The 24,053-nt window shown below is 44.1% G+C and overlaps 1 protein-coding gene across 1 annotated transcript in view; it reads left to right on the plus strand.

Moving 5' to 3' along the window:
- The window catches only part of LOC137347253 (syndecan-3-like), a 227,131-nt gene extending 205,537 nt beyond the window's left edge, over nt 1–21,594 (plus strand). The window contains exons 3-5 of the mRNA XM_068011562.1: nt 5,038–5,537; nt 16,129–16,423; nt 20,676–21,594. Coding sequence (XP_067867663.1) covers nt 5,038–5,537; nt 16,129–16,423; nt 20,676–20,842 — 962 coding nt within the window. The 3' untranslated portion in view covers nt 20,843–21,594. The remainder of the gene's footprint in view (nt 1–5,037; nt 5,538–16,128; nt 16,424–20,675) is intronic.
- The last annotated feature ends 2,459 nt before the right edge of the window (nt 21,595–24,053 follow it).

Genomic DNA, 24,053 nt, shown 5'->3' on the forward strand with positions numbered 1-24,053 from the left:
TTTAAACAATGGTACAACATTAGCAGTCCTCTAGTCCTCTGGCACCACACCTGTAGCCAGAGAAGATTGGAAAATGATGGTCAGAGCCTCCGCTATTTCTTCTCTTACTTCTCTTAACAGCCTAGAATAAATTTCGTCCTGGCCCAAGGATTTATCCACTTTCAAATATATTAAATTCCTTAATACTTCCTCTCTCACTATGTTAATTTCATCTAGTATTTCACACACGTCCTCCCTGATTGCAATGTCTGTAAAATTCCTCTCTTTTGTGAAAACAGACACAAAATATTCATTAAGAACCATACCCACGTCGTCTGCCTCCACACACAGATTACCCTTATGGTCCATAATTGGCTCTACTGTTTCTTTAATTATCCTCCCGCTCTTTATGTATTTATAAAATATCTTTGGGTTTTCCTTGATTTTCCTTGCCAGTTTTTTTTTAAACGTAAAAAAAAATCTTTTCATCTCCTGGTTCTTTTGCCAATTATCTTAAATCTTGATTACCAGCCCCCCTGCCAGTGGAAACAGTTTCTCCCTCGCTACTCTATCAAGACATTCCAGTGTTTTGAGCATCTCCATTAAATCACCCCTTAATCTTCTCTACTTGAAGGAGAACAATCCCAGTTTTTCTAGTCTTGCCACATGACAGAAATCCCTCATCCCTGGTACCATTTTAGAAAATCTCCTCTGCAACCCTTTCCTTGACATCCATCCTGAAGAATAGTGCCCAGAATTGAATTTGTACAACAGCTGAGGCCTAACCAGTGATTTATACATATCAAGATCCCACTGCAGAGACTTAAGCACAAATATCTGGACTGACATTCCAGTACAGCACTGAGGGAATGTTACAGTATCGGAGATGCCATCTTTTGGTGGTGATTATAAACCAAGGCCCTGACTGCTCTCTCAGGTGGATGCTGAAAATCCCATGGGATTATTTTGAAGAAGAGCAGGGAGTTAACCCCAGTATCCTTATTCCTCAATCAACATTTAAAAAAATACAGATCATCTAGTCATTATCACATTGATATTTGTGGGAGCTTGCTGTGCACAAATTGGCAGCCGTGCTTCCTACAACAGTGACCTCAAATACTTCATTGGCTGTCAAGTGCTTTGGGGCACCCTGAGGTCATGAAAGGTGCTTTATAAATGCAAGTCCTTTCTTTTTATGTATCTAGCACATTTTTTAGATCAACCCTGTTAAAGCCTGATCTGATTACATTACTGCTCAGCTGACAGTACCTTTATTGTCACAACTATGCTCTTTATTGCTCCCCTGACTATGCCACTACTGTTTCACCTTCTGGAAAACCAAGAGCAAAAGGATGTCTGTATGGAACGGCAAGAGGCTTGAAGTGACAATTTATGGTATTCTGTGAATTGCTTGATTGAATTTACTGACCTGTAACTCACTGCCTGTTGCCCTCAAGATAATCAGAAGTACCCAGCATAACATACCAAGAGCCCCTCTCCAGCGGTTGAGATAGGGGATTGAGGGGGTGGGGTGAGGTTGGGATCTAATGACAATTATGGGCTGTTATGTAAAAGCTTTTTGTCAGCATTGTTTTGGATGACTCTGCTAGAATATCATCACAGGCTTAGTCTTGACGTTCGATTTAATCCCCCTTTACACCTCATTGAGATATTGAGGGTCTGATTGCACAGAGGTAACTCAAAGTTCTACTTTATTGAAGCTCCCTGACCGTAAACTGCATTTGTTTCCTAATTTGTAGTTTCTTATCGGTTTGATTTTTCCATAGCCTTTGCATTTTGTCAGTATATTATCCAGAAATCACTGGGTGAAATGAGCACACAGTGCAATTACAAGGTTTATTAGTAAAAACATAGACTGTCCAAATTTAGTTTGGTCACAGTGGAGTGAGCTGACCCCAGTTGGGTGTAGGGAAGCAGCTAAAACTGAAGCAGGGAAAGGAAATGGACAAAGGCCCTGGGCAGAACTTTCGCCCTGCTAAGGGGGCAAGAATGGAGGCGGACGGCTATGTAATTTCGTGCTGCAAGCTGGTGTGCCTGTTTGTCATTTTCCCCACAAGCAGCAGGTGGCCAATTGAGGTAAGTTAATGGCCAATTAAGGCCAATTATCAGACCTGACAGTCTGAGACCCGCCCCATCTACCTGGTCACAACTGCAGGGCCAGTGGCTGTCCTGTGGAGGGGTTTCCCCTCCACATTGGTGACTCGGCAGCTGTGGCCATTTTTTATTTGATTTGTTAAAAGTTGCTGAGAGTGCTCCTCAAGATGGAGGCACCTTCTCTCTCCCTTACCTGCAGTGGCAGGCTGCAGCTCCTTCACTGCTGGAAGGCCTCCTATTGGCTCCCCAGCTTCGAGAGCCCACCCGCTGTCCTTAATTGGACAGCGAACATGCCTTCTGGCCACAAATTGGCCAATCAAGGGAAAATCACTGCCGGGTGATTGATGCCTACACAAATGGGATCGAGACCCCATTTGTCCCGGACGTCGGGGTCCCCAAGCAAAACCCCAAATCCTGCCCCCTGTTTGTAATGTCTTTCCAATGACCTTTGCTTGTAGGAGCAAGTGAGGATGTTGGGCACAATGGGATCAATTTTAGCTGGGATCACCCTTCTCATTGTTCAACAGCCTCTCATCATTCACTGCCTAAGCTGATTGACGGAAATTCTAACATCGGCCGATGGTCAATACTGAGTTAACTGTCCATTACATATTCCTCACAATTTTCCCTTCCATTGCCTTCATTTTACACCATCAGCCAATGTTTAAAATTAGCCCCAGTCAAGAATGGGTTATTGATACCCGAGGAACTGTGCCCCAGCAAGACTCAATGCCTTCAGGAGTGTGGGGAGAATTATAGTGAACTGGTAGATGGATCATTGTTCAAAATTGACCTTCAATTTAAAAATGTTCTTAAAAATATAGTTGATCCACACAACCTCGTCCCTCGATTGTCCAACTCCTCCAGTGGTATACATGGTCTCCAGGTTCCTGGTTCACTACCAGCAACAATTTACATTTTTGTCTTAACTTGTGGGTTTGCTGTACTTTGGTGAGAAGACTTTATTTTTCTGATGTCACTTCGGAGAGTTCTTTGCACCACCTGTGGTTTGGAATGCCAGCCTCCATTTTGGACTGTGACCTGTCTATTGGTGATGGCATCGTTGGTGGACCTGTGAAGAAGGGCAAAACAGTAGAGGCTCTTTCTCACAAATGATTCAGTTGTTTAGTGAGGAATGGAATCTTCCAGAAGGCCTGATTCCACCTCCTTCACTGTCCCCCAGCAACCCCCACCTCCGTTTCCTCCCCTCCATTCCTGAAAGTGCTGAAAACACTGGGAAACAATATATTATATCACATCTGATTTTCTTAAGTTTCAGCAGCACAAGTGGTATGGAGTAGCCAGCTTGTGAGATCAGGCTACACACACCGCACAGTGGCGCAGTGGTTAGCACCGCAGCCTCACAGCTCCAGCGACCCGGGTTCAATTCTGGGTACTGCCTGTGTGGAGTTGGCAAGTTCTCCCTGTGTCTGCGTGGGTTTCCTCCGGGTGCTCCGGTTTCCAAAGACATGCGGGTTGATAGGTAAATTGGCCATTATAAATTGCCCCTAGTATAGGTAGGTGGTAGGAGAATATAGGAACAGATGAGGATATGGTAGGAATATGGGATTCGGGTAGGATTAGTATGAATGGGTGGTTAATGGTCAGCACAGACTCGGTGGGCCGAAGGGCCTGTTTCAGTGCTGTATCTCCAAAAAATCAAATATCAAGGCAGTAATCAAGGTTTTGATAGAGTAGATGCAGAGAGAATGTTTCCTTTGCAGGGAAGAGCAAAACTAGAAACCATCAATGTAAGATAGTCACCAAGAAATCCCATAGGGAATTCCGAAGAAATTACTTTACCCAGAGTGGTGAGAATGTGGAACTCACTATCACAGGGGATGGTTGAAGCAAATAATATAGATGCATTGAAGGGGAGACTAGATAAGCGTATAAGGGAGAAGGGAATAGAGGGTTATGTTGTTAGATTTAGATGAGGAAAGACAGAAGGAGTCTCTTGTGGAACATAAATGCCAGCATGGACTGGTTGAACCGAATGGCCTGTTTTTGTGCTGTATATACGCAGCCCTAGCCAAGCTGTTCCAGTACAGCGACAACACTGGCATCTACCCGACAATGTGGGAAATTGCCCAGGTATGTCCTGTCCACAAAAAGCAGGACAAATCCAATCTGGCCAATTACCGCCCCATCAGTTTACGCTCAATCATCAGCAAAGTGATGGAAGGTGTCGTTTATAGTGCTATCAAGCGGCACTTGCACAGCAACAACCTGCTTAGCAATGCTCAGTTTGGGTTCCGCCAGGGTCACTCAGCTCCTGACCTCATTACAGCCTTGGTCCAGACATGGACAAAAGAGCTGATTTCTAGAAGTGAGGTGACAGTGACTGCTCTTGACATCAAGGCAGCATTTGACCGAAATGGCATCATGGAGCCCTAGCAAAACTGGAGTCAAGGGGAATCAGGGGGAAAACTTGCCGCTTGTTGGAGTCAGACCAGTACGCCACCGCCTCACTGTCGCTGGGTCAAAATCCTGGAATTCCCTCCCTAACAGCACCACATGGGCTTCAGCAGTTCAAGAAGGAGGCTCACTACCACTTTCTCAAGGGCAATTAGGGATGGGTCATAAATGCTGGCCTTGGCGGGGACACTCACATCCCATGGACAAACAAAAGAAATAAAAAATATAATTTAATATTTGGGATCATGAAGGATTCATAAACCCCAATATCCTGAGAGAACAAGGCAATTAACTAATCTATTTCCAGTGGTAGGGAGGTCAGTAACCAGAGGACACAGATTTAAGTTGATTAGCAAAAGAACCGAGGTGACATGAGGAAACATTTTTTTATGCGGCGAGTCTTTCAAAGAGCCAGCAGAGGCATGATGGGCTCAATGGCCTCTTCCTAGACTGTATGATTCTATGATCCATGCTTTTACAATCTATGATTACTGGATTTAATTAAGGGCTTTCATTTCCTTTCAGACTTTGAGTTTGACACTGAGCTGAGATTTACCACCAGCGTGACCAGGCCAGTTACATCTCCACCCTCCACCTCACCCTTTTCATCCCTCCAGCCGTTTGCCTTCACGTCCCGAAATAGCGCTTCAACGGGTGACATCACCACCAGATCACCCACACCTGCCTCCACCGCCCTCACCACGCCAGTGACCACGACAGCAGCGCCGGCCCCCGCCACTGTGCCAGCTGCCGCTGCCACCACGGTTCTCCTGGCAACCACAGCGAGCACTGCCACCACCACCAGTACCATAGTCATGCCAACCACCCGCACCATCGCCATCGTGCCACTAGCAACTGCAGCAGCAACCACGGCGATGGCAGCCACAACCATGCGGAGTACAACCAGGGTCAGTGTCGTGGCCAGACCAGCTTCAACACCAGATGCACAGACAACCCGAGCAATGTTGGAAAGCGTCACAGAGGGCACGAGTAAAACACTCTTACATGTCCCTTACATCACGGAGGTAAGCCTTGATATGTAAAGTACACATCTGAGATCCTCAGCAACTCCTAATGCTTAATCCCTTTATCATCTTAATTCCAAATCAAATATATTAAACCTCAGATTAATACATTTGGAACTGAAAAGGACATTAGAATTTTAAACAAAAGTAATTTCTCAGCAGTAAAGTTGGTCAGGCTTAGGGCTTGTTCCTGATCACTGCCCATGACTTCTGCTAGAAAGTGCATGTGTTGTGAGGAGTCTTTGTAACTTTGATAGCAGAGAAGGCAACTGAGAGATGATCTTTGAGATACACATCAGGTAGGAAATGGTGTAGAAATGGTCAATTCTCAACAGTACCTTAAATGAAACCATAAAGTTCAGTCAAAGGGTCAAAGGGGATAAGACTCAAAATAGTGAAAGGCAGATTTAGGACTGGGGCCGAGTGATCAACGTAGGCAATGCAATCCCAATAGAGTACTGGCACTACCACGATGACCAGTGGCTCCAGTAGCTGAGCAACAGGTGCCAACGCCAAAAACAATAACTCACAGTGTCACTTGGCAGCTTTGCGTGCGGCATTTGTGGCAGAACCTGCCTCTCAAGGATTGGCCTTCACAGCCATCAGCAAAGGTGCGCCAAGAGAAGACACACCACCTAAATAGATTGTTTGCTACGTGTCCATCAGCTTTCGTAGATGGAAAGATGTCAACCAAATGGCATAAACCTGGAATTTTTTAAGAAACAGTGGAAGCCATGATAGGGGACTATAGGAAGAGCGATGTTTTGGGCAGAACTTTGGGGGTTAAAAAAGCTCCTAGTTTTTACATTTCATCACTGACTGTATTGTTCTGTAGGGGCAATGCTTTAATTTCCTCCTGCTGACACCTGCTTGGAGTTACTTCTGCCGATTTCAGAATTGATCAGCATCTGTTGCTTGAGTCCAAAACTAGGGCCCATAAATACAAGACAGTCACCAATAAATCCAATAGAGAATTCAGGAGGAATTCTTTTGCCCGGAGAGTAGTTAAAATGTGGAACTCATGACCACAAGGAGTAGTTGGGGCAAATAGCCAGGATGCAGTCAAGAGGAAGCTAGATAAACTCATGAGGGAGAAAAGAGTCGAAGGTTATACGGACAAGGTTAGAAGAAGAGGGGTGGGAGGAGGCTCGTGTGGAGTGTTAATACCAGCATAGACCAGTTGGGCCGAATGGCCTATTTCTGTGCTGCAGGCAATGGGCTGAAATTTATACACCCGCCACTAAAATCGATGGCGGGCGAAAACAATGGCGGCCCACCCGTGCGAGCCGCATGTTGCAGAGCCGCTGCGATATTAAGCACGGCGGCTCATTTAAATAGCCAGGGCGGACTGCTCCCCGCCCCCCCCCCAATGACGTGGAGGACCTTTCCCCCCAAAGTGCATAAAGGTTACACTATAACCCTTTGCAAAAAACTCTACACCAATGATATTACTTGGACCCCCCCCACCCCAGCACTGAGAAACTTACCTCCTCCCCCCTCCCAACCAGTGTTTGTCTCGTTTCCCTGGACGGGAATCCAAAGGCGCAGGAGTGCCAGACAGCAGCACGAAAATCGCACCGGGACAGACGGCGGGAGCACAAATGTAATTAATTCATTAATTTTATGTCCCCTTGCAAACAGTGGGGGGACCGCCATGAGTTCTCGCTGCTGCCGGCAGTCTCGGGCCGGACCTTCCCAGCATTGGGGTGCGTGGAGCCCCTCTTCCAGAGGCATTTTCCGGGCCCCCCTGCACCCCCCTGCCAGGACCCCAACCTCGGGGGTCAGTAAAATTCAGCCCTCTGTGTGTAAACACTAAAGATGCCTCCAGTGGCAGTCAGTAAGTACTGCAACATTTCAATGGACTCCAATGGTCCATGGACTCAGAGTCCTGGCAGCTTCCCAGACCCTTGAACCAACTCTTCTTCATTTGTCAACCTGGATGCGAGAATTAGCAGGATATTTGACTGTGGAGGGCATCACAGGCCAATTCAAACTCTGAATTCAACTGATTCCTAATGCACAAGCCCTTTCCATCTGCAGTCTAGGATGCTTATAACCTATTCTTTTTGACTAAACTTTTGGTCACCTATTCTAATATCTCTTTAAACTCAGCGTCAAATTTTGTTTGATTAACATTCCTCTGAAGCACCATGTGATGTTCTAACAAATACAAGCTGCTACTTAAATGAAAGTTGTTGTAGTAATCAGGATGTTGAGCCCAGTTGTCGCATCCCAGTTCTACCCCAAATATTAACAATTAACCCAGCACAGCCCAGTAGGGTATGGAAAAACCAGGTTGAATCTGTCCCAACCTGGTATGGTGTAACTTCTACAGAATATCACTCCCATTTTTCCCTCTTCTCCCTCCTCCCCAACACAATCTCCTGGGAGAGGCCAACAAAAACGATAAACCAATTTAGGAAAAAGGCCCCGGGAAATACCTTTTTTTAGCACAGAAGGCAATCAAGCAAGCTCTAATAGTCTGGGTCAACCCACTGTATGTCGTATGCTTGCCACACTGAGGAACTCATCCAGCCCCCTTTAGGACCCTTGCAGCAAATCCACACTCATTGTATGAACCAGCAACTTTCATTTCAGAGGGCAACGGCTCTTTGCAAAAAGAAATGCCTCCTAACATACACCCTGCCAGGGATGAGAGGCTTCGGTTATCTGAGGAGATTGGAGAAATGGGGTTGTTTCTCCATTGAGCAGAGAAGATTAAGGCATGATTTAATTGAGGTGCTCAAAATTACAAGAGGTTTTGATAGAGTAGGTCGGGAAAAACTGTGTCCATTGGTTGATAACCAAAGGACACAGATTTTTAGTAATTGGCAAAAAAATACCCTGGGGGAAGATGAGAATTTGTTTACATAGTGAGTTGTTATGATCTGGAATGCACTGCATGAAAGGCTGGTGGAAACATTAATAACTTTCAAAAGGGAACTGGATATGAATCATGTGATATGTTCCACCTCTATGCTGTCCCTGGAGCCACACTCATACTAGCTCTGTAAGGACATAAGAAGGAGGAAGTCCTTTTCCAAAAGGAACATCTCAAGACTGCTTACATTTGCATTTTGCTGTGACTGAAAAATTCCTTATTTGCATTGACGAACAAAAATAAAATGATTTTGTTTTACCTGCACAACTCTACTGTGCTGCAGATGAGTTCTATCAAACTGCCTGACTTGAACTGACACCCAGCAAAAAACAGGCAGCAGAGAAACAGCTCTCCTTCCAGTACACGTCAAAGTTAAAGGCGATTTCAGCCCAATGTCAGCTTAAAGTAAATCAACACGTCAACATTGAGGGTTAAATTTACCCAGTCTGTGCCGATGGCAGGGTGCCCCACTCAGCACTGGCACTCCACTCAGCGCTAGCACGAGCCCCATTCACCTTCGGCACAGACTGCACTCACCGTCAACATGGATGCCAAAAACCGCCGGCACTGACCCCACTCTGTCGGCACAGAATCCAGTCACCATCGGCACGGACCACATTTACCTTCAGCACAGACCCCACTCACCCCAGCAATGTCTCCATTCATCGTTGGTCGACTCCATTCACCATCAGCACTGACCTCACTCACTGCCAGCACTGACCTCACTCACCGTTGGTACATAGCGGTAAATTTGCAACTGCTGCTGCAGACTCAGAAGATATAGGTTTTGAGGTTTATTTCGAAAGTAACTTTTTTTCATTTTGTTCATTCTCGGGACATGGGCATTGCTGGCAAGGCCAGCAGTTATTGCCCATCCTAGTTACCCTTGTTAAGGTGGTGGTGAGCTGCCTTCTTGCACCAATGGTAGTGTTTTTGATACAATTATCGTTAGCTAGGTCACTTTAGGGAGCATTTAAGTGTTAATGTGGGACTGGAGTCACATACAGACCCAGCACGGGTAAGGACTTCCTTCCTTCAGGCTTTCTTTCCGAATGGACAAGTAAACCATTACATTTTTATGACAATTTGACTGATTCATTGTCAGTTTTATGGATCCCAGCCTTTTATTTCCAGATTGTTTAAACTGAATTGTAATTCTCAAATGCCTGTGGTTGGATTTGAACTCCCGTTTCCCTAGGTTACTAATCTAGTTTCTGTACCCTAATGATACAGTAGAGCCAATTCCGTTCTCCTGTGTCTCCAGGGGGGAAAACAACAACCTCACAGGATGTGTGCGTCACAGAATCTGTGTGACAATGTTGTATTCCGCTGCTCCCTGTGAACGTGGCTGCCTGTTGGGAGAGTGGTACTGCAGAATTACATCAATTCATTCAGTGTGTAAAATGGAGTGACTTTTCACAAGAGCGGGCTGTCTTCATAAGAGTTTTTCGCAAATGTTTTCCATTTATTTACAAACACTCTTTAATGGTGTACATTCCCCTTCTTAGCACCCCATTGCGATCATTACCAAGGCAGATTATCTGGTCATTACCTCATTGCTCTTTGTGGGATCTTGCTGTGCATAAATTGTCATTTTGCTGCACTATAGCAAAGTCACTAAAAAACCCAAGTCTTTCTTTTTGATATAATGGTGTAAATTCCCCTTCAAAGTGCCCCAGTGCAGTGCCTGTGCGTGCTGCCATCACTGAGACTGAGAACCCACCTCTTTTTTCCCTTGTTCACAAAAATTTCCAATGTTTCTTAATCATCCTTGAGGATTCTGACCACATGGCTGTGGTAATACGATAACAATACAAAACAGAAAGAGGAAAAAAAAAAGAACTTGCCTTTATATAGCACCTTTCACAACCTCAGGGCATCCCAAAGCGCTGTACAGTCAACGAATTGCTTTTTGATGTGTAGTCACTTGTTGTAATACAAGACAGATTATTGTCCTTTAAATTGATTAATTTAATCAGTGGAACTGCGTCACCCAGAGAGATATCTTTCTCAGCTAGCTGGGGTGACAGCTCCTTTTGGAAACTCCACTTATTAAGAAATAGGATGAAGTCTTCTGTATGTTGAGGCTTTGGTCCTTCTTTCTGGTTAGTAGTGTGGTCATTCAAGTCCTTGAAAATAACCTCTCAAAATTAGCAGGGACAACAAAATTGAATGAGAGGAGCAATTTCCATAGAGAGAAGGAATGGAGAGATAGAGTGAGAAGCTGCACAGGGGAAAGCTGGCCTGTTGAAAAAGGGGCATAGGAAAAGTCTGGGATGGGAAAAGACTATTGAATCCAGTGAGGTTGTCCTTCTAGTATTGTAACTCTTCCAGCCTTGTGTGAAAACTCACTTACAACGTGAGCTAATAGGACCTTCTTTCAATAAAAAGCATGATTATGTACAGAACAGTGTGCGTTTTTAGAAGTAAATGGTAACCATGGTACATTCAGCAGGATAACAACATATACAGCCTTCTCCCTCACACTCTTGCTATCTCTTCTTCCCCTGCTCCCAGGATAGGAGGTCCCACAATACCAATCTCTCACAGCCTGGCCCCCTCAGGATCATTATATTGACATGAAGTTTGGAATGGGTTAAAGTTTGGATCTCCAACACTCTTCCAAGGAAAGGAACTTTTTATAAAAGCAAAATACTGCGGATGCTGGAAATCTGAAACAAAAACATGAAATGCTGGAATCACTCAGCAGGTCTGGCAGCATCTGTGGAAAGAGAAGCAGAGTTAACCCGAAACGTTAACTCTGCTTCTCTTTCCAAAGGAACTTTTTATGTTTTATTTACACCAGTTGCTATCTCATTAATTTCAGCTTAGTCCCTCTTTAAACATTCACTCCCTCCACCACTGACACACAGTGGCAGCAGTGTGTACCATCTACAAGATGCACTGCAGCAACTCACCAAGGCTCCTTCGACAGCACCTGCCAAACCTGTGACCTCTACCACCTAAAGGACAAGGGTAGCAGATGCATGGGAACATCACCACCTGCAAGTTCCCCTCCAAGTCATATATTTCCAAGTCAGGATGGTGTATCATCATTCCTTCACTGTCGCTGGGTCAAAATCCTGGAACTCCCTTCCTATCAGCATTGTAGGTGTCCCTACACCACACGAACTGCAGCGGTTCAAGAAGGCAGCTCACCACCACCTTCTCAAGAGCAATTAGGGATTGACAAAAGTGATACTCATATCCCATGAAAGAATTTTTTTTAAACTGTCTTTACTTCAAGCTCAAGGGACGATGAACCTTGTTTGATTAAATTAATTGACAATAAATTACTAACAAATCCAATAAGGAATTCAAGAGAAACATCTTTAGTCAGAGAGTGGTTAGAACGTGGAACTCACTACCACATGGAGTAGTTGAAGCAAATAGCATAGATGCTATTGTGGCTGAATTCTGTCATTATGATTATATGCATTTAAGAGGAAGTTAGATAAGTACACGAGGAAAGGAATTGAAGGATATGTTGATAGGGTTAGATGAAATATGTAATTGATAATTCCTCTATCACCTAAACGTTCTGTATCATAACTGCCCCATAGTTTAGGTTTTCTATGTTTAGATCCTTCAACTGTATCTTTGGGCTGAATTTTACCCTCATCAGACAGGAGCCATCCATCGACTAAAAAGTCAGTGGCAAACCCACCTCCGCCTGGCCTGGGGATTCGGACCGCATTTTATGGTCCGCAGGCCTTTAATTGGTCTGAGGCGGGACTTCCACCTCATTGAGGCCGGAAGTCCCGCCTAATGGAGCTGCCAGCCAATCAGCGGGCTGGCAGCTGTGTGACCCAGCAGTGCCACCGGGAGCAGTGGCCACTGCTGGGACTGCAACCCAGCTGAAGACGAAAAATGTCGGGGCGCCCGGAGAACGGGTATGTTTTTGGGACCTCGTCGGGGACAGACGGTCAGGCCCCAGCGAGGCAAGAGCGGTCAATTGGGTGGACAGGGTGGCATGTTGGGTGTTGGAGGTGGTTGGGGCATTGCGGGCAGCCCTCTGTCAAGCACAGGATGCCTGATCAGGAGGTGATCCCCCCCCACCCCACCCCCCCAGGCCATCAGAAAGCCGCCTACATTTAACAGGCGGCTTTTCTCAGGCCTGAACTACCTGCCAGCCAAGGGTAAAATCCTTGTGGCATTGGGCGGAGGCCCTTAAATGGCCATTAACTGGCCACTTAAGGGCCTTGATTGGCCTGGGGTGGGTGGACTAATTTTGGCTGCTGCCGCCCTTCGTAAAGTGGCGGCGAAGGCGGGAGTAGTTCATCAAGGGCCCCCCCAAGCCTCACGCTCCATTTTATGCCCCCCCCCCCCGCCACCATCCCGCTCTTTGGGGGAGGGCCTAAAATCCCAGCCTTTGTGTGGAAAAGCAAGTGTCCACATTCCCAGAGGAAACTTAAAAGCCCACTTGCAAATTTCCTAGCTCATCTGGATACTGAATCTCTAATATTAATTAGGTGCAGTATTGAGGGGCATTTCCAACATTGGAATGGATTTAGTTGCAGAATCTTTGCTAGTGAATCTACTGCTTTCCTGCTTGTCGAAACATGTATAATCCTGGGATTAACTGCAGCGCACTATGAAAGAAAAACTGAAAGACTTTCCCTTATGAATGGAGGCATGGCTCGAAGTGAACTCTTCTTCAAGAGCTCAGGGTGTTTCTTCCTCTGTGTCTTTTCTTTAATCCTCTTTAAAAAGGGAAAAATAAGTTCTCAAGGGTTGATCTGGGCAGGCAAGCTACAAGGCACTTTGCAACAGAATTACTAAACCCTGCCATGAATGTGCCAATCTTCCAGATCTATGCACCCCTTCTAACCTCTCAGGTGTTTAAGCTATACAGTGCCTCAACGGTTATTGGCACTGTCGAGTGTTACCAACTCTAGTTGGATATATTCCTGGAGGTGTCATCACATAATGTCCTGCCTCCAAACACCTTGCCCCCACACTCCTGCCATTGGACATCCGATCCTCATGGTGACCCAGCTTCCCACAGCCAATTAGAAAGCTTACAGGGTCATCATTACCCAATTGGCTAACTCTTGACTGTCAGTCCAACAGCCTTTTTCTTCCATTCGAATAATTTTATAACTAATAAACAAAAATGTTCAAAAAAATTTATTAAAAATGTTATGTCTCTATGATTTTGCTCAAAGCTGTGTTGGGAGTGGGGATGTGGGGGGTGGGGCAGGGAGACTTCATTGCAATCCTGGAGGGTTGGCAACCCTGGTACTGCCTGGAATTCTGCTCAGCCCTGCCAGGCAATAGGTCTTATCTTTAATTATTGGTCCATGCTGAGTTAGCTGACTTCAGCCAGGGTCCTACCTGGCCTCAGGACCTCAGTACCTTTGAGTGGGCAAGTGGATAAATCAACTGCTGATCATTGAACTGTTTAAGAGTCACACACAACGCATTCATGTGCACATCAACACACATATATACACACATACTAAAAAACTCACACCTGCACATACAGCTCATCCACAAACTGTTGTCACACTTTTGCCACACTTCTGTGTCAGTTTGTTCCATTGTATATTCCTATGTCCACATTCACAATGCAAACTGCCTTTAAAAGCTATTCACACCCTCCCACCAGTGGTTGTGCTAGAGCCCGTCAGTTTTGTTGTTCTCAGATCAGGGGTCAACAACTTTTATTTACCTGAAGAGCCATTTTAAAAAAAATAATTGCCTGAAGTAAAAACTATTAGGAGCTGCAAGATGAAAATTTAGCATTTCTAAACCAAATACATGGCAAATTACCACATCTCTCTGATACAATGCACAATTTTCATATATAGAGTTATTGAGATATACAGCACAGAAACAGGCCCTTCGGCCCATCATGCCCATGCCGGCCATCCAGTACCTATCTATTCTAATCCCATTTTCCAGCACTTGGCCCATGGCCTTGTATGCTGTGGCATTCAAGTGCTCATCTAAATACTTCTTAAATGTTGGGAGGGTTCCTGCCTCTACCACCCCTTCAAGCAGTGTGTTCCAGATTCAAACCTCTGGGTGAAAACATTTTTCCTCAAATCCTTTCTAAACCTCCTGCCCCTTACCTTAAATCTATGCCCCCTGGTTACTGACCCCTCTGCTAAGGGAAAAAGTTTCTTCCTATCTACCAAATCTATGCCCCTCATAATTTTGTATACCTCAATCAGGTCCCCCCTCAGCCTTCTCTGCTCTAAGGAAAACAACCCTAGCCTATCCAGTCTCTCCTCATAGCTGAGCTCCAGCCCAGGCAACATCCTGGTGAATCTCCTCTGCACCCTCTCCAGTGCAATCACATCCTTCCTATAGTGTGGCAACCAGAACTGTACACAGTACTCCAGCTGTGGCCTAACAAGCATTTTATACAGCTCCATCATAACCTCCCTGCTCTTCTATTCTATGCCTCGGCTAATAAAGGCAAATACCCCGTATGCCTTCCTAACCACCTTATCTACCTGTGCTGCTGCCTTCTGTGATCTATGGACAAATACACCAAGGTCCCTCTGTCCCTCTGTACTTCCTAGGGACCTACCATCATTGTATATTCCCTTGCCTTGTTAGCCTTCCCAAAATGCATCACCTCACACTTCTCAGGATTAAATTCCATTTGCCACTGCTCTGCCTATCTTACCAGCCCATCTACATCGTTCTGCATTTTTGGCTTTACGACACCACCAATTTTCGTGTCATCTGCGAACTTACTTATCATACCTCCTATATTCACGTCTAAATCATTAATGTACACTACAAACAGCAACGGTCCCAGCACTGATTCCTGTGGTACACCACCGCTCACAGGCTTATATAATACATAAAATACATGTGTTGAATCTATGTATCAATAGAAAAAAAATCTTAATTAAATTAACTCTGAATTATTGCATTTTTTGATTTTTTTTTTTGCATTTTTTTATGGTTTGTTCTTCATGTCTCCAGTATATACATGTTCAGGTACTTGGAATGTACCTTTTATCCTCACAATAAAAACACAGCTCTTCCTTTTCTTGACTTAATTTATTTTCATGTTAACGTGATCCAATTGAAAAAAGTTGGGAGCCGCAAATGAGATGTTAATGAGCTGTAAGCAGTTCCGGAGCGGCAGTTGCCGACCTCAATCCCAGTTCCTTGGACTGTACTGTTGAGAATTTACTACGCTGAAACCAACTCTACTTCTCCACGTTGAAAGTTCTTTTGGGCACAGGATTGGGCTCAATAGTGATGCCTTTCACTGTCAAAGAGCTTGCTTGCTCTCACCTGAAGTATGGTGACTGGCAAGTGTCAGAATTAGCTGGGGGAAATTTTAACCTTACAGTTTGTGTGGGAAAACCCCTGGATCATAGGGAATGCTGATTTTACACCCCACCAAATGGGGGCAATTTTAACTTGTCCCACCAGTTGGGAAACTGACAGGATTGCATGAAATGCTGGGTGTACACCCTGCCCGATTTTACTGTCCATTGAAGTCAATGAGTAACATTAGACAGGTGTAAAATCAGTATTCTGCTTGATCCCATGGGTTTCCCCCCGGCGAATGAGATTAAACTTTCTCCCAGTGTCTCAGAATGAAGCAACTTGCATCCTAGAAAGACAATGCTTTTTGTTAGTGCTGTCATTTCCATAGCATATTAATGTGAAGTGATTTGAAGTGAATCCTCCTTTGAATGAGCAATTCTAATAACTTTTTTTTTCTTTTTAAATTAGCACACACAGAAAACTGACGCCAGTGAAACAGTCAAAGTGGTGACCATTAACAATGAAGTGGAGGCTCCTGTTGCAGGGGGACCGAGTGGAGACTTTGAAATCACCGAGGAAGGCGAAGTGGTGAATCCAGAGGCAAATAATGAAGTGTTTGCTGTGGTCACACAACCAACTGGGCGGGGCAGTGGGAAGAACGGCCTTCCTGATATAATAGACAATGCAATAGACTCAGGAAGCTCATCTTCAGCTGCACAATTGCCCCAGAAAAATATATTGGAGAGAAAAGAGGTTTTAGTAGGTAAGGTAGTTCTTTTATTAGCTTTTGTTGCATTGGCTACACTTAGCACCCAGCAATGCAACATTGTAGTTTTCCTGCAAATGCAGAACGGCCTTGGCTTTTGGCTGGCATCAAGGAAGTCAAATACCCAGGCCATTTTGGCCAGTGCTGCTTCATAAGGCATTACTACATAGATTACAAGAACTCGCCTGGATTTGCAGGGGTGACCAATAGCTTGTTCAAAGAGGCGGGTTTTGAGGCGATTTTTAAAGGAGGAAATTCGATCCAAATGGATTACATGTTCAGGTGACGGTATTGCACAGCGCGATTTGCAAGTTTATATATTTACACACTTTCTTCACAAAGTCAGCGTTTAAGATGAAGTTGGAAAGCCCTGAAATAGCTGCAAAAGACAGAGCCAGGGACTGAGCATCAGGGAGACAAAGATAAGCTCATGTTTTGGATGCACTCTTTCATCTGTTTGGTTCGTTCTCTGCCATCAGATATACCATCCTCAGTCAGCTGCTAAATGCTATAGCTGAGCCCTGGATAGTAGAAGCTAAAATACATGTGCGGGGGAATTTTATGCCCTCCCCCATGGCAGGTTTGGAGGCAGGGGGAGAGCATAAAACCAGGTGGGATGGTAGTGGGGGGGGTGGGTGGGAGTTCCCGCCCCTGACAAAATTTAGACTGGGGCAGGAAGGCCTATGAACGGCCTTCCTGCCCTGCCACTAATTGAGCTCCTTAATTGGGCAATTAACCCCCAATTAAGGGCCTCTTCTCACTACAGCCGCAATTAGCTGTCGACGAGTGGCTCTGTCATCGCCACACGTGTACAGCACAAAAAAACCATGTGGGCTGCTTCCCGGCTCCAGGGGGTAGTAGGGTTGGGGGTGTCCCCCAGTGAAAGACACTTAGTGCCTGAATGAAGGACCCGGCATTGGGAAGGGAGGCCTGCTGAGGGCCACCACCGCCCCCACACTTGCTGCCGATTCCCCCCACCACCCCCCTTCACCACAACCACACCCCGTGAGACCCCCTTCCTCCCTGACCTACCTAAGGCCTGGTTCCAGCAACGTTCTCAGCCTTTGGTAGATGCACCTGCGGCAGCAGCCACTGCCTCCGGGGTGGCACTGCAGCTGCCGGCCTCTGATTGGCCAGCAGCTCTGCAAGGGTGGCGATGGGGTCCTCGATCCTGTGGAAAGCCCGCCGTTGTCCACTTAAGTGTTTGATTGGCACTAAATTCGGCGGGCCTTCTGGAGAAGAGGCGATGCGGGGATCTCAGCGTCCGTTTCTCCAGACGTCAAGACCCCCACCGCCAGGAAGAAATTCTCCCCGTGGTCCCATGTTTGCCTTTGTATTGATGTGACTGAGCAGAGTCCACCAGAAAACAGGATAGCTGCTCCTCAGTAAATTGATTCTTGTTTAAGGAAAAAGTGCAAAATCTGATTTTTCTTCCATATTTTACTGGAAATACAAAAAAAAAATCCAGCAATTTACTGATCGATGTTCAGTGATCGCCACGTAGGATATCTTGCCGTTCCGCTGATGACCTTCTTCACCTTGATGAAGAAATAAAGCAATGTCAGTCCTATAACTCAAGAAATACTGTATCCCTAAAAGCTAGGTTTGAGAAACAACTTGGAGCATTTCCACCTGAAAGTTTTGGGTTCTATTGCTATAATGATGCTTGAGCTCACAATCAGTATTCATGCTCAAACGAAGTACTTAAGGCGTGCTACCTGGTCAGAAGTACTGGTCCTCAGGTGAGATGTTTAACCAAGGTCCTGTTTGCTGTCCTTGGGTTGTTTTCAGATGGATGTTGAAGACCCACTATTCAAAGAAGAGCAAGAAGCCCCATTAACACCTAGAATTAAAGGACAAAGAAAGAGGCCATTTGGCCCTTCACACCTGTGCCAGCTCTTTGGAAGATGGTAGTTCATCACCACCATTTCAAGGGCAATTAGAATGGGCAATACCCTTGCCAGCAATACCCCGCATCCCGTGAATGCATAAAACAGAAGAGCGATCCGATTCGTCCCACCCCCTGTTCTTTCCCCACAGCCCTATAAATTTTTTTCCCTTCAATTCACTTTTGAAAGTAACTGTGGAATCTGCTTCCACCAACATCCAGCAGTGCATTCCTGATAATAATAGCTCACTGCAATTAAAAAAAAATCCTCATGTCACCTCTAGTTTTTTTCCCCGCCACCTTAAATTTGTGACTCCAGTTCCAACACTGGAAACAGTTTCTCCTTATTTACTGTTATCAAAACTGTTAATGATTTTGAACACCTCTATCAAACCTTCTCTTAACCTTCTCTGCTCTAAGAATAACTCCAGCCTCTCTAGTCTCTACCACATAATTGATGCTCCTCATCCTTGGTACCACTCAGACCAACATTGCCCCTTAATAAACACCTTCAAAAAAGAAAGAAGGATCATTTATCTCATTGCTGGTCTGATGTTGCTAGCACAGATTGGCTCCTGTATTTCCCTATATAACAAAAGTACTCCAATAAATAATGCATTTGACACATTTTCCACGCTAAGACATTATATAAATATGTAATTATAGATATAATTAATATTATATCTAAAGTATATCAAAAAATCTGCATGCACTTCCTGTCAACAAAACTTGCTTCTTGTCTCACCTCTCTATCAACTTTTAGCATTATAAATTCAAGACCATATATATAAAATTAGCAGCCATGAATATAAGTTAGTCACCAATAAAACCAATAAGGGAATGCAGGAGGAACCTCTTTAACCAGAAAATGGTGAGAATGTGCAACTCACTACCACAAAGAGTAGTTGAGGCAAATAGCATAGATGTCTTTTAGGGCAAGCGAGACAAGGGCATGAAGGAGAAAGGAATAGAAGGTTATGCTGAAAGGGTAAGATGAAGTAGGAATGAGAGGAGATGTCTGTGAAGCATAAATACTGGCATGGACCAGTTGGGCCGAATGGCCTAGTTTGATGTCTCAAATTTTGTTCTGTGTAATTCTGTCATGCTATAATGACATCTTCCTGCCTTTGGTAGGATTGTTGCACTTTGCTTTTGCAGCTGCCAACTCCTTGGCCTATGTAGTATAAGGGCCTGAAAGGATTAATGTTTGAGACAGTGAAAATAAACCCTTCCCACTGTAGTGTTGATGATGTAATAGTCACATGGGTATTAGGCTAGACGAAGCTAGATGCAGCACAAGGCATGCTGGTTACACAAGCCTGTGGAAAGAGTAAATAGTTATATCTGTGTATAATAAATGACTTATTATTTAGCCCTACAAAGATTCTGAGACTTCTGTAGACAATACTCGATCTACACTACAACAATCAGTCGGCACAGACTCGGTGGGCCAAAGGGCCTGTTTCAGTGCTATATCTCTAAATAAAATAAATAAAAATAAAATACACAACAGCCTGTACTAAGAAACTCCTCTGCTCCAACCAACTCTACTTCACTGCTTCCCAAATTAATGTACATTTAGCAATTTGGTTATATAAATAATTTAACTCAATCATATAATATAAAATTAAGTACAGAATATAGGAGTTGAAAGGGAAGAGTAGAAGCATAGTCAATGCCTGCCACATTACCATGTGCCTGCACACTGTTTTTTTTTCATGTTTGTGCTTTGGGCCAGGGCTGTTCATTTTTCTGTCCATTAACACCCTCTCTGCACTAACGCTTTGCCTTTCAGCACACCATTAACATACCGTTTGCTTTTGCTCCATGACCTTCTGGTCAGTTTTCTCTGTGACTCTGTCCTACCAACACCTTCCCTTTTGTTATCTCTTGCCCCACCCCCGCTTTATTTGCTTAAAACCTATTACATTTCTAACCTTTGCCAGTTCTGATGAAAGGTCATGGACTCGAAACGTTAACTCTGCTTCTCTCTCCAAAGATGCTGCCAGACCTGTTGAGTATTTCCAGCATTTCTTGTTTTTATAGCAGATACAATAGTACATGTAACAGAAAAGGATCTATGATTGAAAAGGAAAAATTTACAGGGTTGTAGGAAGTGGGGTAGGAGCTAATTGGATAGCTCTTTCAAAGAGCCAGCATTGACACAATGGGCCAAATGGCCTCTTTCTGTACTGTAAGATTCTATGATTTAAAGTGGGAACAGAATTCTGCATGCTTACCATGGTCCAATTCTGTGCCATCTTGCTCCACCTGAAGACTACACTTGATCTTGACTCCCCGTGTGCAATGCTATAGGACATAAACCAGCATTATTAACATTTTCCGTTTCCTCCTGCACAGCGGTTGTCGTCGGGGGAGTGGTCGGAGCGCTCTTCGCTGCCTTCCTGGTTATGCTGTTGATCTATCGAATGAAGAAAAAGGACGAGGGAAGCTACACACTGGAAGAGCCAAAGCAGGCGAGCATAGCTTACCAAAAACCTGACAAACAGGAGGAGTTCTATGCATAAACAAATCAAGAGTGCCTCTCATTGCTTGGACTGTAAACAGATCATTCTCTTAAATATTAAAAAAAAATGAATAACAATCCCAAATAATGTCACTTGAGAAAAGTTCTGCCGAGTAGCAGAGTCATGTTTTAATGCTGGTCTTTTTCATGTGTTGTTGAATTTCCTGTCATTGTCCGACCCAAGATTTCCAAAGGGGTCTGTACTAGGGGGCTAGAAAATGCAAAGCACAGCAACTGCTTCTAGACAAACTGCCACACCGCAATAGAATTATTGTATAGTGCAGGGCATTGGGAATAGTCCTAGTGGCTGAGAGGTGCTGAAGGTTTGCAAATCAAAAGAAACTAGTTTTTTTAAAATCCATTTTGCTCATCCAGAATGCTTACGTTTTGCATTTGATTCAAACAGTAGTATTGTGACAAAGTTTGTTTTTCAACCTTCAGAACTTCTGTGAGCAATACCTTGGTACCATGTTATCTGTTATTCTCTATTTTTGAATACATATATAAACACACACACATAAACAGCACAAGTGATTTTTGCTTGACTGCCCTCTGAAAATAGACAATCAATATCTGATGTCTATAGTTACTGTACTGAAATCGTATGAAAGCTTAATGAAAGAGTATTAGATTCTGATGACATAAATGAAGTTTGAAGGTCACAAAGCATATCCTTAAATTAATGTTGCTGAATTTTCAAAGGAATATAATTTGTGTCAGATTGAATAAAAAAAGGATTTGTTTTAAAAAAAAGTTTTCCTATCTTTAACACCTGTGATTCAGTCAAGGATTGGGAGGATTTGATTTGAGGTATGGAACTATCATGTGCAATCAACACCAGAAAAGCAAAAGATAACTCTCAAAACAGGGCATGTATCTGGAGCACAAGCTCTGGAAGCTTTACATTCTCCAATGATGCTATCATTCATTGGAATTATTCCCACCAAACATTTGGAAAGAAAGCACTGGAAAAAGATGAGAGTGAATGGAGATAGGCTGCTCCCCATTGTGCTTCTACAATCCATCTCTGACTGGCCTTCTCAATTGATAGCAGCAGAATTCCTTTCTTTCTCTCTTGCTTATATTCCTTCTTTCCTTTTCCTCTCTTCCATCTTTTCCCCCTCTTTTTCTCTCTTCCCTTCTTGTCTCTCTCACTCTCCACCAAGAATAAGCAAGGGAACATTATCATTTGATGGTTCTATCCCACTCTCCATACCTTGACAATAAACACTTGATTAAACTACTGTGGTGCCAAAATGTTAATAGACCCTTTGCTCCTGCTATAGGAGCTGGGATTGCCTCATCTCATATTCATGACCTTTGCTGTGTCCTACTTGATAATAAGAGGAAGCAGTGTTGGGCTCCAACACTGACGACTAAGGTGCCAGCCAGCTGGGCTGGGGAACAGGGTGAAGGCAAAGAGAACAAGTGGGAGTCGTGCACACATGGGTACGAGGAAACTTCAGGAAAGAATTGAGATATCGATAAGAGAAATGGGTTGGACAACTTATTGAATCCACCAAGAGCAGATGTTAATCTTTTGACATCCGAATGTGTCATGGTTTCCTGAAGCGTATCCAATATCAGAGATAGAACAACCAAAAGGTCAAAGTTCACTCGCCAAAATAATGAGTTGTTGGCTTGTGAAACGTGGCATGATTAGTGATTTGTCCCAGTGTAAAATACATTTAACCGATTCATAGTTTAAGATTTATTTAGTTCAATTTATTGTGCACTAAAATCCTGTTGAATTAGCACACTGCCCGAGGAGGCAGGGTAAAGTTTGAGAAAAGCCCTCGCACATGAGCAACGCATTAAAGAGTTGCACTGTCAATCGGGAAGTGTCACATTTGGAGTCATGGAAACTAAGCAGATTGTCCCAGGTAAACATCCAGTTTTGGGGCATGGAGAGATGAAAAGTAAAACTTCAACACTGGAAATGTGAAAGAGAAGCAAAAAAACTCTGGAAACACACAGTTGGACTGTCAGCATCTGGAAAGAGCAAAGGCAACTTCATCGGTTTTCTGAAACTTCAATCTGCCTTTGGTCTTTATAATATTGACTGAGTTGCTCCAGCATGTTCTGTTTGGTTTAAGATTTCCAGTGTTCATGGTTTCTCCTTTTATATTTGGGAATTACTGAAGATTTAACTGATGACCTTGTTTTCTGAGATTAATCGCTATCACTGTCACCTTGCCTGTCACAATCTTCCTTTACGGCAACATCCCCAGAATTAACCTTTTGTTGAATCTGTGGAGGTTGAGTTACTGAGCTCACGGTGCCAGCAGGGAGCTATGTCTATCCACCGTGCATATCAGGAAAACATGGGCACACTGCTCAAGGATCTTCTATGAGCTCAAAGTATCAATCCTTGTGACTCTTCATTTGGTGTGACACTATAAGCACTGGTAGCAATCAAGTGATTGTTACAAGTGCTAAAGAAAAACATTTTTAATATACTTCCTGTCAACTTTTCCATTATAAATTCTTGTGTCCATATTTATCATGTAAACTTGTCACACTGTAATTGCACTCTCCTGCCAGTGGAAGCACGACAGCGCCATCACTGGTGGGAGGATGTAATCACAGCAGCAGAGGTTACATCTGCAGTTTCCATTATCAAAGTGTTCCGAGGAATTTATAATGGTGGCGGAGGATAAAAAAGACAGAAGGTATATCTTTAAAATGGGAACGTGGCACTCCCTGGTCCAGTTATCTCCTGCTTTCCAAACCCCTTTCACCTGAAAGACTACACTTACTCTTCACTCCCTGTGCGCTGAGCCTCAGAAGATTGAAATAAGGTCCCACAATTCAATCCTGAAAATGAGATGCCGAATAAAGACTGTCAGCAGAATTTGACTTGAATATTCTTCCGAAGGGTTGCCTCTGAGGGTTTATGTCGGACAATGTATGAATTTAAAATTTTCTTCTGTCTATAATGATTAGTTTTTCTTTAAAAAGCCACCATTAAGCCTTCATGCGACAACTCAGCTACTTTTTTTAATACTGCCTCCCATTCCAGTTGTGTTGTTATTGAAACTACACATCACATGCTTTGATGATAAATTCAAGAAACAATCTTTGTGAAAACAGCTCATACTTTGTGTCTATAACTAGAGGCTCACAATGAGCATCTGGTAAAGGTCAAGCTGGAGTACATCATGAACACCATGCACAAAACCGCAGCATCTTACCTCCACCCCGACCGCTTG

Source organism: Heterodontus francisci, chromosome 31, assembly GCF_036365525.1.
Source record: "Heterodontus francisci isolate sHetFra1 chromosome 31, sHetFra1.hap1, whole genome shotgun sequence".
Lineage (NCBI taxonomy): Eukaryota > Metazoa > Chordata > Chondrichthyes > Heterodontiformes > Heterodontidae > Heterodontus > Heterodontus francisci.